General features: G+C 50.0%; 1 protein-coding gene across 4 annotated transcripts in view; it reads left to right on the top strand.

Moving 5' to 3' along the window:
• The window catches only part of PDE9A (phosphodiesterase 9A), a 41554-nt gene that overhangs the window by 16070 nt on the left and 12294 nt on the right, over window positions 1-13190 (top strand). For 3 of the 4 annotated variants that reach the window (XM_082769933.1, XM_082769934.1, XM_082769935.1), the window contains 5 exons: window positions 3164-3218; window positions 4031-4101; window positions 7497-7581; window positions 10610-10691; window positions 12898-12972. In XM_082769933.1, coding sequence (XP_082626059.1) covers window positions 3164-3218; window positions 4031-4101; window positions 7497-7581; window positions 10610-10691; window positions 12898-12972 — 368 coding nt within the window. Of the gene's footprint in view, window positions 1-2021; window positions 2227-3163; window positions 3219-4030; window positions 4102-7496; window positions 7582-10609; window positions 10692-12897; window positions 12973-13190 lie in introns of those variants that run through there. The other variant, XM_082769936.1, reaches the window with a different exon arrangement.

Here is a 13190-nt window from a genome sequence, read left to right as displayed (position 1 = left end):
CATGGGTTGTCATTAATCTTAAGCATTCCTGACATTTTGCTGAGAGTAGGAAGAATGAGCAGAGTGGGAAATTGTTCTTCTTCATTAAAAGAAAAAAAAATATAGAAAAGCTCTGTTCTAGCCGTCACTTCTAAAACAACTCTGCCTGTGTGATTCTGCCTCCCAAAGCAACTTCTTCAAAAGCATGCCAAAAGAGGGTCACCCCAATTTCCACAGTGCTGGGAGCTGATGCACCTCCTTCCAGCAGTCTCCCAAGCAGCTGGAAGAGAGTGGTGCGTGCTTCAACAGAACAAAGGCTGTAGAAGGTGGGACTGGAAAATACAATCCTTCGGGAGGGAAATACAAGCAGTGGCTTTCATCCAGCAAAAGAGATATCCACCAGAGTCCAGCTAGAAACTGTTCTTCATTTCCTGGCGGTAGCCAGGGGAGAGGGTTGGGATTACAGAGGTTGTTACTCAGTGGCTGTTGGAGGCAGCGGTGGTCGCTGCATCACTCCCAGGCAGACACCATGTTCACCTGGCCTGCAAAACCCCTCTGAGATGGCATCTTGTCCCTCCTGACAGCAGAGAGGCTCTGGTCTGCGCCCTCGAGTTGGAACAGGCTCAAAGCTCACAAAGTGATGGCTGCGCTGTAGCTGTGCTTGGAGTTCAGGCACTCTGCAAAACTGCTGAAAATGCCAATTAAGGGAACAAATCCTGCTGGCAGCATGCTCTTGAGAAATACAACTGAAGTTTATTTTTCTTCTGAGAGCATGGAGGAAGGAGTTAGGGTGGTGCTCAGTGGGCCTGACCCGCAGTGGTCCTACCTAGGGGGAAGCATGGGCTGAGGCTTTCCTACCTCTACAAGGTTGAGTGAGTCTGTAAAGACCTCACAAGGGACAAAAGCCAAAAGTACGTGCGATGTGCTGAGCTTGGCCACCACTCTCCCCGCACCACCATCTACAGCTCTTTCTTGTGGGGCCTCCAACGCGAGCAGCCCCTGGAAAGGATGTGAAAAGATCCAGAGAGAGCAGCACCCTTGCTGCTGCCCTGATGGGGCTGGAGGCCACCACACGGGGAGGGAAACCCACCTTTTGTCCCCAGGGATATTGCTTGACGTGGGAGAGCTGTCTTGACAGGTGCAGGTGCCTGCTACAAGAGTCTTGTCAGGGGCAGGGCCAGCCCACAGGCCATTTGGGCAGCTTCAGCAGGGAAGCACTTGGGTTTCTTCAACGATTCAGTGCACAGGCCCTTGCACAGGTACCTGTTTATTGCTGGTAAAGCCACAGAAGCTCATCACTGCGTCTAAATCTACCTATTCTGGGATCTCTTTTCCATTTGGAGGCACGTTGACACCCATAGCTCAGGCAAGAGAGAAGAATATGAGAAAAGCGCTTGCGTGGGGCGCGGGGCAGCTGCCTTGGGATTACTCACCTAGCGAGGGCTTGCATGCGGCAGCCAAAATTACCCCGAGCTGCCAAGCGAATTTGGCACTCGGTGTGATGAGACTCACGGACGTGGGCTTCCAAGGCTTCCTGAGGTGCGTGCCCACCTGCCTGTGTGCTTGCTGAATTCCTCTGACCGCCCAGGTCCAAACAAATCACAGGAAGGGGGAACATGGGCAGGCGCCCGAGCCAAAGGCACAGGCACACGTGAGGGCAGGACATTGCAGTGAAAAAATAAAGCAGCTGAGGTGAAAGGGAGCTGGCGGACCCTGGGTGTCAGCGTGGAGAAAAGCAGTCAGACCGGAGCAAAGGGAGTAGAAGGACACTCGGCTTTCCTGTTTGCAGAGGAGGGGATGAGCAAGAGTAAGTGACACGGGTGAGCTGCTTCATTTTCTTCGTAATTGGGAGTTACCCCCCTGAAAGGAGCAGGGCAAAGAAAAGGCTCGTTGTCCCTTTAAGATGAGACGAGCTGCCACTCTTAGTCATATATCTGTACTGCACCCTAGGGTTATAAAAACATACATCTTCGTTTTGAAAGTCTTTTATTACATCCATAAACATCAGATTGCAGCTGACTGTTCCTGGGATGAGAATGTCCTAGTACTCCAAGTGAGTTTTGGCAGGGGGAGGGAGTGAAAGTAAGATTGGTTGTTTTTTTACCGGGCCGGTGTTTATAGAGGACTTGTCAGCTTCCCGCACGCTCCAGCCGCTGTCAGTGCTGAGCAGCAGTGCAGGGAGAGGGCACGGGTGGCTCTGCTAAGCCCCACCGCCGGATTTGTCTCTCATCCCAGGTGCTGCCCACGGTAAGCTTTCCTCCCCTCTTAACTGGGACGCGGTGGTGCTCGCTCGGTGGGGTTTTCAGCAGCAGGCTTGTTTTTGTCTGTGCGTGAGAGCGGGGAAACGGGAAAACGGGTCTGCGAGATAAGAACCGATCTCCTTTGTGCTGCCAGCCGCCCCGCTGGGAGCCGGGTGGCAGCAGAAGCGAGGGGGTTAGATGGGAGCCCTCCCGTTCTTGCTCCGGTTTGGGGACCCGGGGGTTGCAGCCAAACTGCTTTGTGCCGAAAGCTGAAGGCTCTCAACGAGCATTTCTGGCGTCTCCGCTGTCTGAGCGCCTGCAAATCCTTTCAACAGGTACAAGAGCTGTTATTTAGGAGCATGCTGTGAGCGCTGGGCTGCACTTCTCTCCGATGCACTCAGTGCAGGTGATTGCACTCATGAGGGGCGCTGCGAAAAGCACAAGAAGGAGCTCCCGAAACGCCACCGGGGTGCTTCTGTGCAGGGGATAAGCGGGCGCTCGGTGATCTGTGTACGAAAAGCATGCAAACATTTCCGCTCCTGCAGCACGAGAGGCCGGAGGGACGCGCACACCGCAGGCAGTGTGGTGTGGGTTACACCAGTGGGGCTTCCCCAGGCTGGCTCTCCTGGCCCCATGGCACCCCGGCAGCCGAGGGAACCCACACATCCCACCTAGGAGACATCAAAGGGGTCTCCTCCAAACAAGATGCCTCTCAGAGGTCCAGCACCCCCAGAAAACTTTGGGGAGGGCTTGCCTGTGCTCTGCAAGGCGGAGGACGGCAGGCAAAAGGTGGACTCAGCTGCATGACCAAATGCTGACACTCTTCAGGGGACCCAGGATGACTTTTTGGCCGAGTCCCTCATTGTCAAAGCCCTCCTTGCAGGGATGCTGAGTGTGTCTCCTCACTTTTCATTTTGTCTTTTGTGTCTCTTCTGTTGTTTTAGATAAAGAAGAATTGTTCCAGAATTTATTGGGACAGATTGCCGAGCAGTTCTCAAGGTAGGATGCTGAACATCATTATTTATTTAAAGTTTTGTTTCTTTTATCAGCCAGAAGTGAAAATTTCATAGGAGATAGAGAGGCATTTAAAATCTCTTTCAAATCCCTCTCTTCATGCCGAATTTAGGCCAGGTACACACGTACCTCCTGCTGAGAGCAATGCGGTAGCTTAAACTGAGAGCAATTCTTGCTTATATTTAATCTAAAATTAAATGTTCTTACAGTGCTTCTGCCCTCTTAGGAAGCAAATGAAATGCTCCTTTGTAGAACACAAAACCCAGCTGATTTGTTCCATTTTTTCCCTTTATCACATGCATGTGTCCCTCCTCAGTGAGGATTTCTGAGCATCAGCAGGGGCTGCTAATTTCGTCCCAGCTAGTTTTGGCAGGACAGATCAACTCCACCACGGCTCAGCACATCACCAGGTTAATTCAGAGGAGAGCTGCAGCGTGTGGCAGCACCAAGGTGCTGCTGTTGGACAGAGCATTATCAGTTTCACATCGCTTCCCGAGGGGGGGGTACAACAAACACCAAGTCACTGCAGACAGGGGGGTGCTGGAGCATTGCAGAGCCGCAGCAGATTCACAGAGCCACAACAAAATCCTTTGGTTTTAATTATTATTTTTTTTTTTCTGAAAATGAAACGTGGATTTTCTGCCCCAAACTTTGACATGGCCATGGAAAATCTTCTTTTCCTTACAGCAGCCACAAGTGGCCCTGATCAATCCTCCCAAAAAGTTTCTGGCGGTCTGTAGCTAGGGTCGCCACGGCGCTAACTGTATGACATTAATCCATGAGGGTTTTCTTTCCAGGGTTTTTAAAATCAATGAACTGAAAACGGAAGTAGCTAATCACTTGGCAATGCTGGAGAAAAAGGTTGAATGTGAGTGTCCCTGTGCTCGCGTCGCAGAAACCCTTGCTCTCTCACCCCGGAGCACCCCGTCCCCTCCCGCATCCCCTGCCATCCCCGGCCCTGGCCCCACATCACCCCCCTGCATCCAGCAGCCCCCCAGCACCTCCGCGGGGGTCTCCCCTACAGCATCGCTCTGCTAACACACCTGCAGCCCGAGCTCTGCCTGCTACGCCCTTAGCTAACTGCAGGAAGGTGTCGCAGCTGCCTTCTGCTTTGGGTCAGCACGCTGGGTATTGGCACGGGTTGTGCATTTTGTCTTTCGGTGAGCCTTTCTCCTCTGGGAAGCACCGCCTGTTAGTTAAGCTGTCGTGGGGCTTGTTCTTGCTGATTTCTGAGCCATGAGCACGGGGGGGCTGCACCTCCTCGGCCCTGGCCATCCACTGGCACATGCAAGGCAGCAGCAGCAGCATTTCGAGCTCGCCTCGCTTGTTCCGTGTGCTGATGGTGACACGGTTGGTTTTAGTTACTGTGCAACAACAAAGTCAAGTTCATCTGGTGAAAGAGCTCCTTTTCTGTTGTTTTTTTTTTTTTTTTTTTTTCCAGGCAGCATCCAACTTATCATTTTTCAGTATACTGTGCATAGAGCAGACCTGGGAAAGGCAGGGTAGGGTAGAAAGGCAGGTAGATGAACAAGACGCCGTCCCCTGGCACAGTTTTGACACCAAAGGCCACATCCTCATTGATATGCAGCATTTAAACTTCCCCGACACTACAGCTGCAAAGAGCACTTTCTCACTGGGGCTGGCTGGGAAAAAAAAAAAAAAAAAAGTTTCTGGTTCGTGGAAAAAGTTGTTTTCCTGAAATTTCCCTCAACCAGAAGCTACCTTGACCCTGCAGCTGCTCAGCGAAAGTGATGCCTTTGTCAGCAGGAAAGGGGAAAAAAAAAAAGCAGTCTCGTTCAAGGAGCAGCTGCAGGGGAGCCTTCCCAGGCCCCCCCCTTGCGAGGAGCCCAGCCAGCCACGGGCTGGCCAAGGCAAATGCAAGATGCAGCAAAATGCTGCTGTTCTGCCTGGCTGCTCCCTGTGGCACCTCCGGCAGCCCCCTCCTAGGGGAAGGAGCTCCCTGGGAAGGAGCTGCTCGAGGTGGGACCTCCCGAATTCGCCACGGAGCCACATCTGCAGCTTCCAGGCTTGCACGTTTGCAAAGCAAAGCGGAGGGGGAGGGAGAGCCCAGCCTCCCCTCTCAAGCAGGGATCCCAGGGGTTGCTCGAAGAGCCCCGTTCCAGGGCTGGATGCAGCCCAAGGATTTCTTTAGACAGCACAGGGTCTTTTCAGGAGGTATTTCTTGCTGCAGAATAATATAATGGGCCCTTCATCAGCACACATGACAAGGCCATTTATCACTTGCAAGCCAAACGGGAAAAGAATTGTGCTTTTGTTTTGCCTTCTCCCCCACCTCCTTCGGAGATCCCTTTCCCACCACTCTCACGTGCGATCTCCAGGACTTCTTCCCCAGCGGGGTCGTGTGTGCAGGGATAAGTGCCCACAACAGCACAACATCTGCACCTCACATGGCACGTTCGCAGCTTCCTTCCCATTGCTGTCCAGAGATGTGTTTCAAGGAGCCCAAACTTTTCAAGTGATCTTTTGAGATCCAGCCTAAAGCTCAGACAAGGCCTCCATGCAGGGAAGGCGCTGGGAATGCTTTGTGCAGCAGCCTACATGGGGATGAGGGAGCTGGCAAAACCCTTGACAATTTGTAAGCGTCTCACATCCACCTGAAGAAAATAATTATGTAAATTCCCTGACCCCCTGGAGAGGATTTGGAAGCAAGCTGAAGAGACGCAACAGGAAAAAACGCTCAGGGCTGCTATTTTGCTCCGTATCTCCTCTCCCCTCCGCGGTTGCCTGCCCTACCACCCCGTGGGTCTGGTGACCCTGCTCTGCTCCCGCTGCTTTGCATGGGCACCAGCCACCACTTCGGCAGCCCCCAAGCTTCCCCCAGGTGGATACCCTCGAATATATAGCAGCGTAGGAACTGGGTATCCAAAAAAAAGCACAACGTGATGCCCAGAGTACAGATACTGACTAAGCAGGACGGCGTCGTGTTTCTATTGTCACTTTGTGATCACTCAAAGAAATTGCTTTCAACGGTGCTAGACAAGAATATATGTTCACCTGGAAATGGGGTTTTTAAGTGGAGGGTATCCCTGTGATCAAGCATAAATCAAACTCCTTTTCCTCCCCTCTCCTGGTAGATGACATTTTTGGCTTGGTTCAAAATCTTTTCTTTTTTTTTCCCCCCCTTTCTTGTTTCCTCATTCAAAAGCAATTTTTGTTGTTACCTGCACAAAGAAATGAGGTCTCTGCTTAACTGCAGAGCTGTGCCCTTCCAAAACAGATTTTCATCACGTTCATGTTCCCCTCCAGATCAGCACGGTTTCCATGCTCCTCTTCTAAGAAGGTGGCTGAATGCCGATCGGCCCGTTGTGCCTTCCCTCCAGCTCCTTGAACCACAGCTTGGCCGTGCAAGCAGTGAGTTCAGCAAACAAAACGAGCTGTGAAATGGCTACACGTGAACGACACATTCCTCATAAACAGTGCCATGCTACGTCCTTGAGCGTGCTGGTAGTTCACGAGAGGGGAAGGGAGAATATTCCTGCACTCGCCCTGCGCGGGGTGTCCCAGCTACGTGCACCGAAATGCGTTGCAGCACGAACAGGCAATCAAACTTTCTGCCTCGTGGCGTTCCTAATTACACAGAGAGGGGGGATATAGGATTTTCTGTGCCACATGCAGAAATAACCTTTGATTGCACAATTGATTGGCAAAAGCATGTGATGGATCTTCGATGCCTATAAAGAGGAGATCAATGGTGGCGGTCAAACTTTTTCAATGCTCCTCTCTCGCTCCTGCAGTCTCGCTTTGGCTTCTCCATGCCCAGCGATGCCTCTCAGTGCTCCGCGTGAACTTTCAGATTAAAACCTTTTATCTTAATGGGAATTCAGATCCTACTGCGGCATGTTTGTCTAGCTGCGCTTATCAGCCCATCGCGGGAGGGATTTTTTTTTTTTTTTTTTTTGCTCAGGATTTCCTTTGATTCGTGCTGTACGGCAGAGAAGCCAAGGCATCAGAACAAGCCGGCGGCTGCTAACAATCGTGGAAAAGCCGAGGCCTTGTAGCCGGTCTGTGAATTAAAATACTCGAGCTAGTACCTGAAACTGGCAGCCAAGAATGCCTCTGGGTTTTCAAGACATATCACTTTGGCAGCACCCACGTGTGCGAGAGCCGGGGCAGGCTGTAGGGGCTCGCTCGCTCTCTGGACAGCCCCCCCTGTTAAAGCCCTTTGAAATTTTGCACAGTTGTGAAAGCAGAGCCTTTGGGTTTCGCCATGGTAACACCCCTGGTGTTTTCCTTTGTTGACAGTGGAAGGCCTGAAAGTGGTGGAGATTGAGAAATGCAAGAGCGACATTAAAAAGATGAGGGAGGAAATGGCAGCGAGAAGCAGCAGGTAAGTTCTGCGCCAGACCTACCCAGAGAAATACGCGGCCGCTTTCAAACCCTCCTGCAACACTTCTGCAGGATCGAGTCGCCCGCTGGGCTTAGAAGCAACGGAGCAAGGAAAGAAACAACAAATTAATTTAACATTTGAGGAGCCGGTGCCATTCATCAGCTAAAGTAGCTGAGGCCACCTGAATAGAGAAGCAGGTCTTGCTGTGGAGGGTGATTTTTCCTGTGCTTCACCAGGCTGAATGGCAATGCTTCATCCAGATGTGCGGGGAGAGAGGGAATGGGAAAAGACCTTTTGCAAAATGTGGTGCTTGCTTAGGATCTGCTCCAATTAGCTCCAGTAAGATTCAAACCACGTTCTGGAAAAGAGCAAATATCTGTGGAACTGCTCTCCTAATTACGATCTCGTGCTATTTATAAAGCATCCATTCCAATTTTGACAAGAATTTGGGAATTTGCGTTATAATGCGAGGGCTCGCCACAATTGTCAAGCCGGCTTTTTTTTGTAATTAAAACAACAGCAGGGAAAAAATGCGTTTCGTAGGGTACGCGGTCTCAGCTGGTGAGCCTGCCCCCGTGTCACCGAAGCGCCCCGTCGGGACAAGCACATCGTCACTGCAGGATGATCGATGGGGAAGGCGACTGAGCGGGAGGCACCTCGCTCTGAGCGGGGGTGAAGGGTTCTCAGCAAGTGGAACCGTGCTGTGCTGGCAGCCGCACGCTTCGTCTTCATCTGGGGTCAAACTCGGCGGCCTTTAATCAAAACTGGTTCCTCTTGAGGGCAACGGGGGTTTTGCTAGAAGAATTAGGCTTTATAATCGCTCACTTTTATAAATTTTACTGTCCGGATATTCCAGGAGATAGGGAATTAACGCAGTCCGCTTCGGTCTAAGGTCCATTTCACCTGTCATACTGGCATAAACATGGAGTAATGTTATTAACCTCGGGAGACCTACTCCAGATCCACACCAGTATGAGAGATTGCAGGTTGCTTCGTGTCTCCTTCAGGTGTGTGAGGAAATTTCCCTACAAAAAGGCAGAGCTCAGATGGGCAGCAAATGCAAGCGCACATATGCAAGTAACATCCTTTTTGTTTTTTTTTTCCTCTGCTGCTGTGGGGAGCTGGGAGAGTTGCATTTAGGGGTGCAGCGATGCACGAGCAGATGGGTAAAGCCAAAAAAAGGCAGCTATAGCAGGTTCCCTTTCGCGGGGAGGCTGCCAGGTGCTTCAGGAAGCACCAGGCTGCCCCAGCAGCAGCCGTGACTCATTCCCGTGGCAGGCTGTCCTTTTACAATCTGCATTCTGTGGCACAAACAGCAACCTGCGAACAGAGCAGCAGGAGCAGGGAGTGCTGTGTTGGCCCCGGGCCAGGCTGGCTGTCCCTGGTGTCACTTGTCCCTCCGTGGTGGCCAAGAGGGCTCTCGGTGGCCTGGCCACCAGGAGGTCCCCATTGGGAGCTGCTGAGGATGAGCAAAGCAACTCCACTCAAGCCCACTCAAATTGCATTCATTTTTTATTATTTTTTTGCCAGTCTGCTTTCTGTGCTCACGCTAGCAGATGCTAATAACATTATAGTGCCATTGAAAAACCCGACCCTTTGCAGATACAGTTTCACATTCGTAAAAGTCTGATGCATCCCAGCTCTGGTGTGTTCCCCAGCTTGGCAGGAGGAAGGCTTCAAAGCTTTACTGCAGCTGGGAAATAGGGGCAGTCGGCTGGCCCCCAGCTAACCCTGGCAGTCAGCTCCAGTTAGGGCAAGGAATGCCCCAATCTCACTGTTTTTATCCCATTAACTCCCCTCACAGTGGCATTTTGAGGAAGAGGATTTAGAGGTGATGGAGACAGCTTTTCACCAGCTGAGAATCCCCTTGTGCAGGGCAGGAGGAGGCTGCTGGCTGAAGCTGGCTGAGCACTGTGAGCTAAAGATGACATAACTTTGCGGAGGATTGAGACAAAACCATGAGAAATGATAACAGAGGTCAACGTTGAGAGGAGAAAAGTCAAGAGGCCGGGGCCAATTCCCAATAGAGAAGAAAGGAGAGAGGAGATAGAAGAGAAGCGATATCAAATCTGTAAATCCTGAAAAAAAAAAAGTGACAAAACATGTTAATGGACTACTTTGGTTCGCTTTGGTTCACCTGGCAGAGGGGCTGAAAAATGAGAAGGGATGATCCAAACGTTAGGACTGCAGGGATAGATGCAAACTGCAAGGTCATCATCACGGACAGTTATCAGAGCCCGTGTGATCAGGCACCAGGGAACCGCGTGCTGAGCTGAAGCATTATCTGATTGCTGGGGGTGACACCGTGGAGCGATCGGTTTTATTGTGCCCCTGTGGCTGTGAGGACACCTCTGCGACCGACTGTGAGTTCCTTGCCCTCACGGTGTGGTGCAGAAACCTAGATGTCCTGCAAAGGCTGGAGCATCTCCCAGCATCACAGCCCTCTGCTCAGATGGGATAGCATCAGCTTGGCTCTTCTGCATGCAGAGGAAGAGTAGATAGCTGGCAGCTGGTGGCAGTAACCAGGAAAGTGTTAATTACTTGTAATTGCTGGCAGTGGCTCCCATCCTCCAGGACCAGGGAGCCAAGCAGACTGGATCTGCTAAGCCCTGGTGCCTCTGTGCTGTTGTCCCAGCTGAAGGACAGCAGGCGAGATGGTCGTGCCTCAGAACAGATGCTCACCCGCCCTGATGCAGCCTTGGAGTCTGCAAATGTCTCCAGCATGGCATGTGCAGACACAAGATGCTCACTGAAAGAAAAGTTACTTGGTTTAAGTATTTATGGATACCTGTCTGAAGAAAGATGTTCCTAGGCTGAATTCAGAGACACAGAGAAGGGGCAGAGGAGCGTTGCACAAGGGGAGAAAATCCTAAAGAGGACCACACTTTTAAACCTTTTGAGCAGCACCACGTTAGAAAGAGGTTGGGAGGCTGCATGGTTCTCCAAGCAATGCCTACCGAGAGACCAGAGCACTTCTGGCACTTCTCAAGGCACCGTGGTTTTTCATTCCCTCAATATTTCATTCCAGGACTACCTGTCCCTGCAAGTACAGCTTTTTGGATGAAAACAAGAGGCTGACTCCCCGGCGGGATGTACCATCCTACCCAAAGGTACGGTGCAGTGCTTGATCTTACCACATGCTTGCTGCCCTGACAAGTGCTGGCTTACAACCCCCCAGCTTGTCTAAACCCAGGGCCTGATCCAAAATCCCTGGAAGCTAATGGAAAAGCTTCCGTAATGTCATTGCCTGCGGTGAGCTTCAAGTTGGTTCCTCAGTAGTCTTTAATACTTGAAAGCTCATTAGCGTTTGAAATGTTAATGAACATTTTGCATTTGTCAACATTTAAGCGCTCTTTTGTCTAGTTATATTTGTTTATTCTGCATGCTCGTAGTAAACAACCAGAAAGGCCTATAAAGCTCTACTGTAATTGAAAATAGTTCTGCTGCCTGGTTTCTCCTAATGGATTATTTTTTAATTTAAAAAGTAATTTATGGGGATGCTTCACCTAGGGAAACAGAGAGAAAATGCGACATTGGATTCTCTCCAGGATGATTCATTGTCCCTGAGAAAAGAAGTTAGTGTATTCGCTAGACAAAAAAAAAAAAAAAAAAAAAAAATGAAAACAACACAGTAGTGCTTGAAGAATAATGTCTGCTGGGTACATATACGTAGAAACCTGCGGTGATGAATGGGGCTGGGACCATGAAGCACACTGGATCTTTGCTCTTTGCTCTGGCCACAGTTTTTCAAAGCTACCAGGTGTGCTCTGCCCCGTGCCCAGCCCAGGCCTTCACAAAACACCAGCTCACATGCATGCAAATCATGCTAACAGCAGACATTTGCTTGCACACATCAAAGTTGGCTCAGTCACTCTCCAGTGCACGTGGTCACCTGTGGTGCAGGTATCTGATATGGACGTGCGTCCTTGCAAATTTGTCTTCAGAGCTTTAGAGAGCAGCCCATTGTAAGTCCTACCGTGCTAGTAGAAGGCTGCTGCTTATTCTGTTCTGCCTAGCAAAAGCGACGTCTAGGTCTCGGAAGCTGCCTTACATTTCTTTTCATTAACTTTTGCCCAATGGGACTGTGTTCCTGACATTAACACACATTTCCGTAAAGCACCAGTTCTAAAATTGATTTTTTTCCCCCTTGGTAACTTCCTTTGATAATAAAGTAGATTTAAAGTCAAATCAATTTTAGATCTACCACTATGATATTACAACCCTGAATTAACAACCAGAGTTGTACTGAGTGACTACGAGGCAAACCAGTAATCTGTATTCCTCAGAGACCAAAGCTCATAGGCGTTTTGGTTTCAGAAGAAGTTTGGCTTCTGTTTGATAGATTTGTAAAATTTGTTATCAGTTGTCAGGTGCTGGATTTGTCCAGTGTTAATAGAGGCTAGGAAGCGATGAATCCACTGAATGAAGATGTGAACAAATAACAAACCAGCACTGGCAATTCACAGACTTCTTGCAGAACATCATTATTAAATGTACATTATATATTCAAAAGCATCATTGCCTTCTCAAGAAGAAAAATTTGTCTTCAGTGTTACCCTTCCTTGAGTATCAACAATTTGAGACTCGGGTAATTTCATTCACCTGCTCAGCACAGTAAGCCCAAACTAATTAGAGACAGCCATAGTAAATGTGCCAATTAAAGCTACAAGGCTTTTGTGTCCCAGAATGACTCTGATCAACAGAGTCTTGAAAATGTGATTCAGGAGAGTGCAGATTTTGCCTGTTTTTTTAACCCTCCGTGCTCCTTTTTTTTTTCATTTCTGTAAACAAATTGTAACTGGCCGATGAGCTCAATTCTGTTTTGTGCCTCTGAGCGTAACAACAAAAAATCACTCAAATCGCGCAGGCTGACAACAGCTTTGAAAATGTAGGCGTTCTTGAAAAAATACACAGAGTGGGAGCATAAATCACCCGAAAGATGATACATCACACCCGGCAGCTAATTTAGTGCTACAAGCACCACAGACGCTCCACAGCATCCCGCCAGGACTGGCTGCACCACGTGTCGCGATGCTCAGCCGGCAGAGGAGTCGGTGCAGTCAGGGACAGATCCACACCCATGCCCTTTCCATCCCCTTGCTGGATTTACCTGCAAGCCCACTCATAACACCTCCATCCTCCTCCATCTCCTCCCAAACCTACTCTGCGAGGACCCCCGCCGATCAGCAGCCCGCTGCTAGGCAGGCAGAGGGAGAGACGTGTTGCTTTTTGCTTGGGAAATCTGGCTAAACCCAGTGTGGATGGGAACTGGTGGCAGGGGACCCTTGCTAATGCTGGCTGCTTTTTTATCTGCAGTACATGCTGTCCCAGGAGACCATCGAAGCACTTCGGAAACCAACGTTTGACGTCTGGCTGTGGGAGCCCAACGAGGTACCAATGCCATTCTAGCTGGGTTTTCACTTTTTCTGAGAGCCAGAAAGGCCAGAAGAGCCCTTTCAGATAGTCCAGAGCATTTTTTTCCCTTCTCTGCGCCTTACCAGTGTATTTTTTTCATCTTCATATCATGGTACTTTTCCCAACCAGATGCCAGAGAGATAATGCTAATTATGATACTCTGACCCCTCTTTTTTTTTTCCCCTTTAATCTTT

The sequence above is a fragment of the Aythya marila genome, assembly GCF_965140915.1.
Source record: "Aythya marila genome assembly, chromosome: 1".
NCBI lineage: Eukaryota > Metazoa > Chordata > Aves > Anseriformes > Anatidae > Aythya > Aythya marila.
Note: the sequence above shows the minus strand (reverse complement) of the source record. Positions and strands in the feature narration are given on the sequence as shown.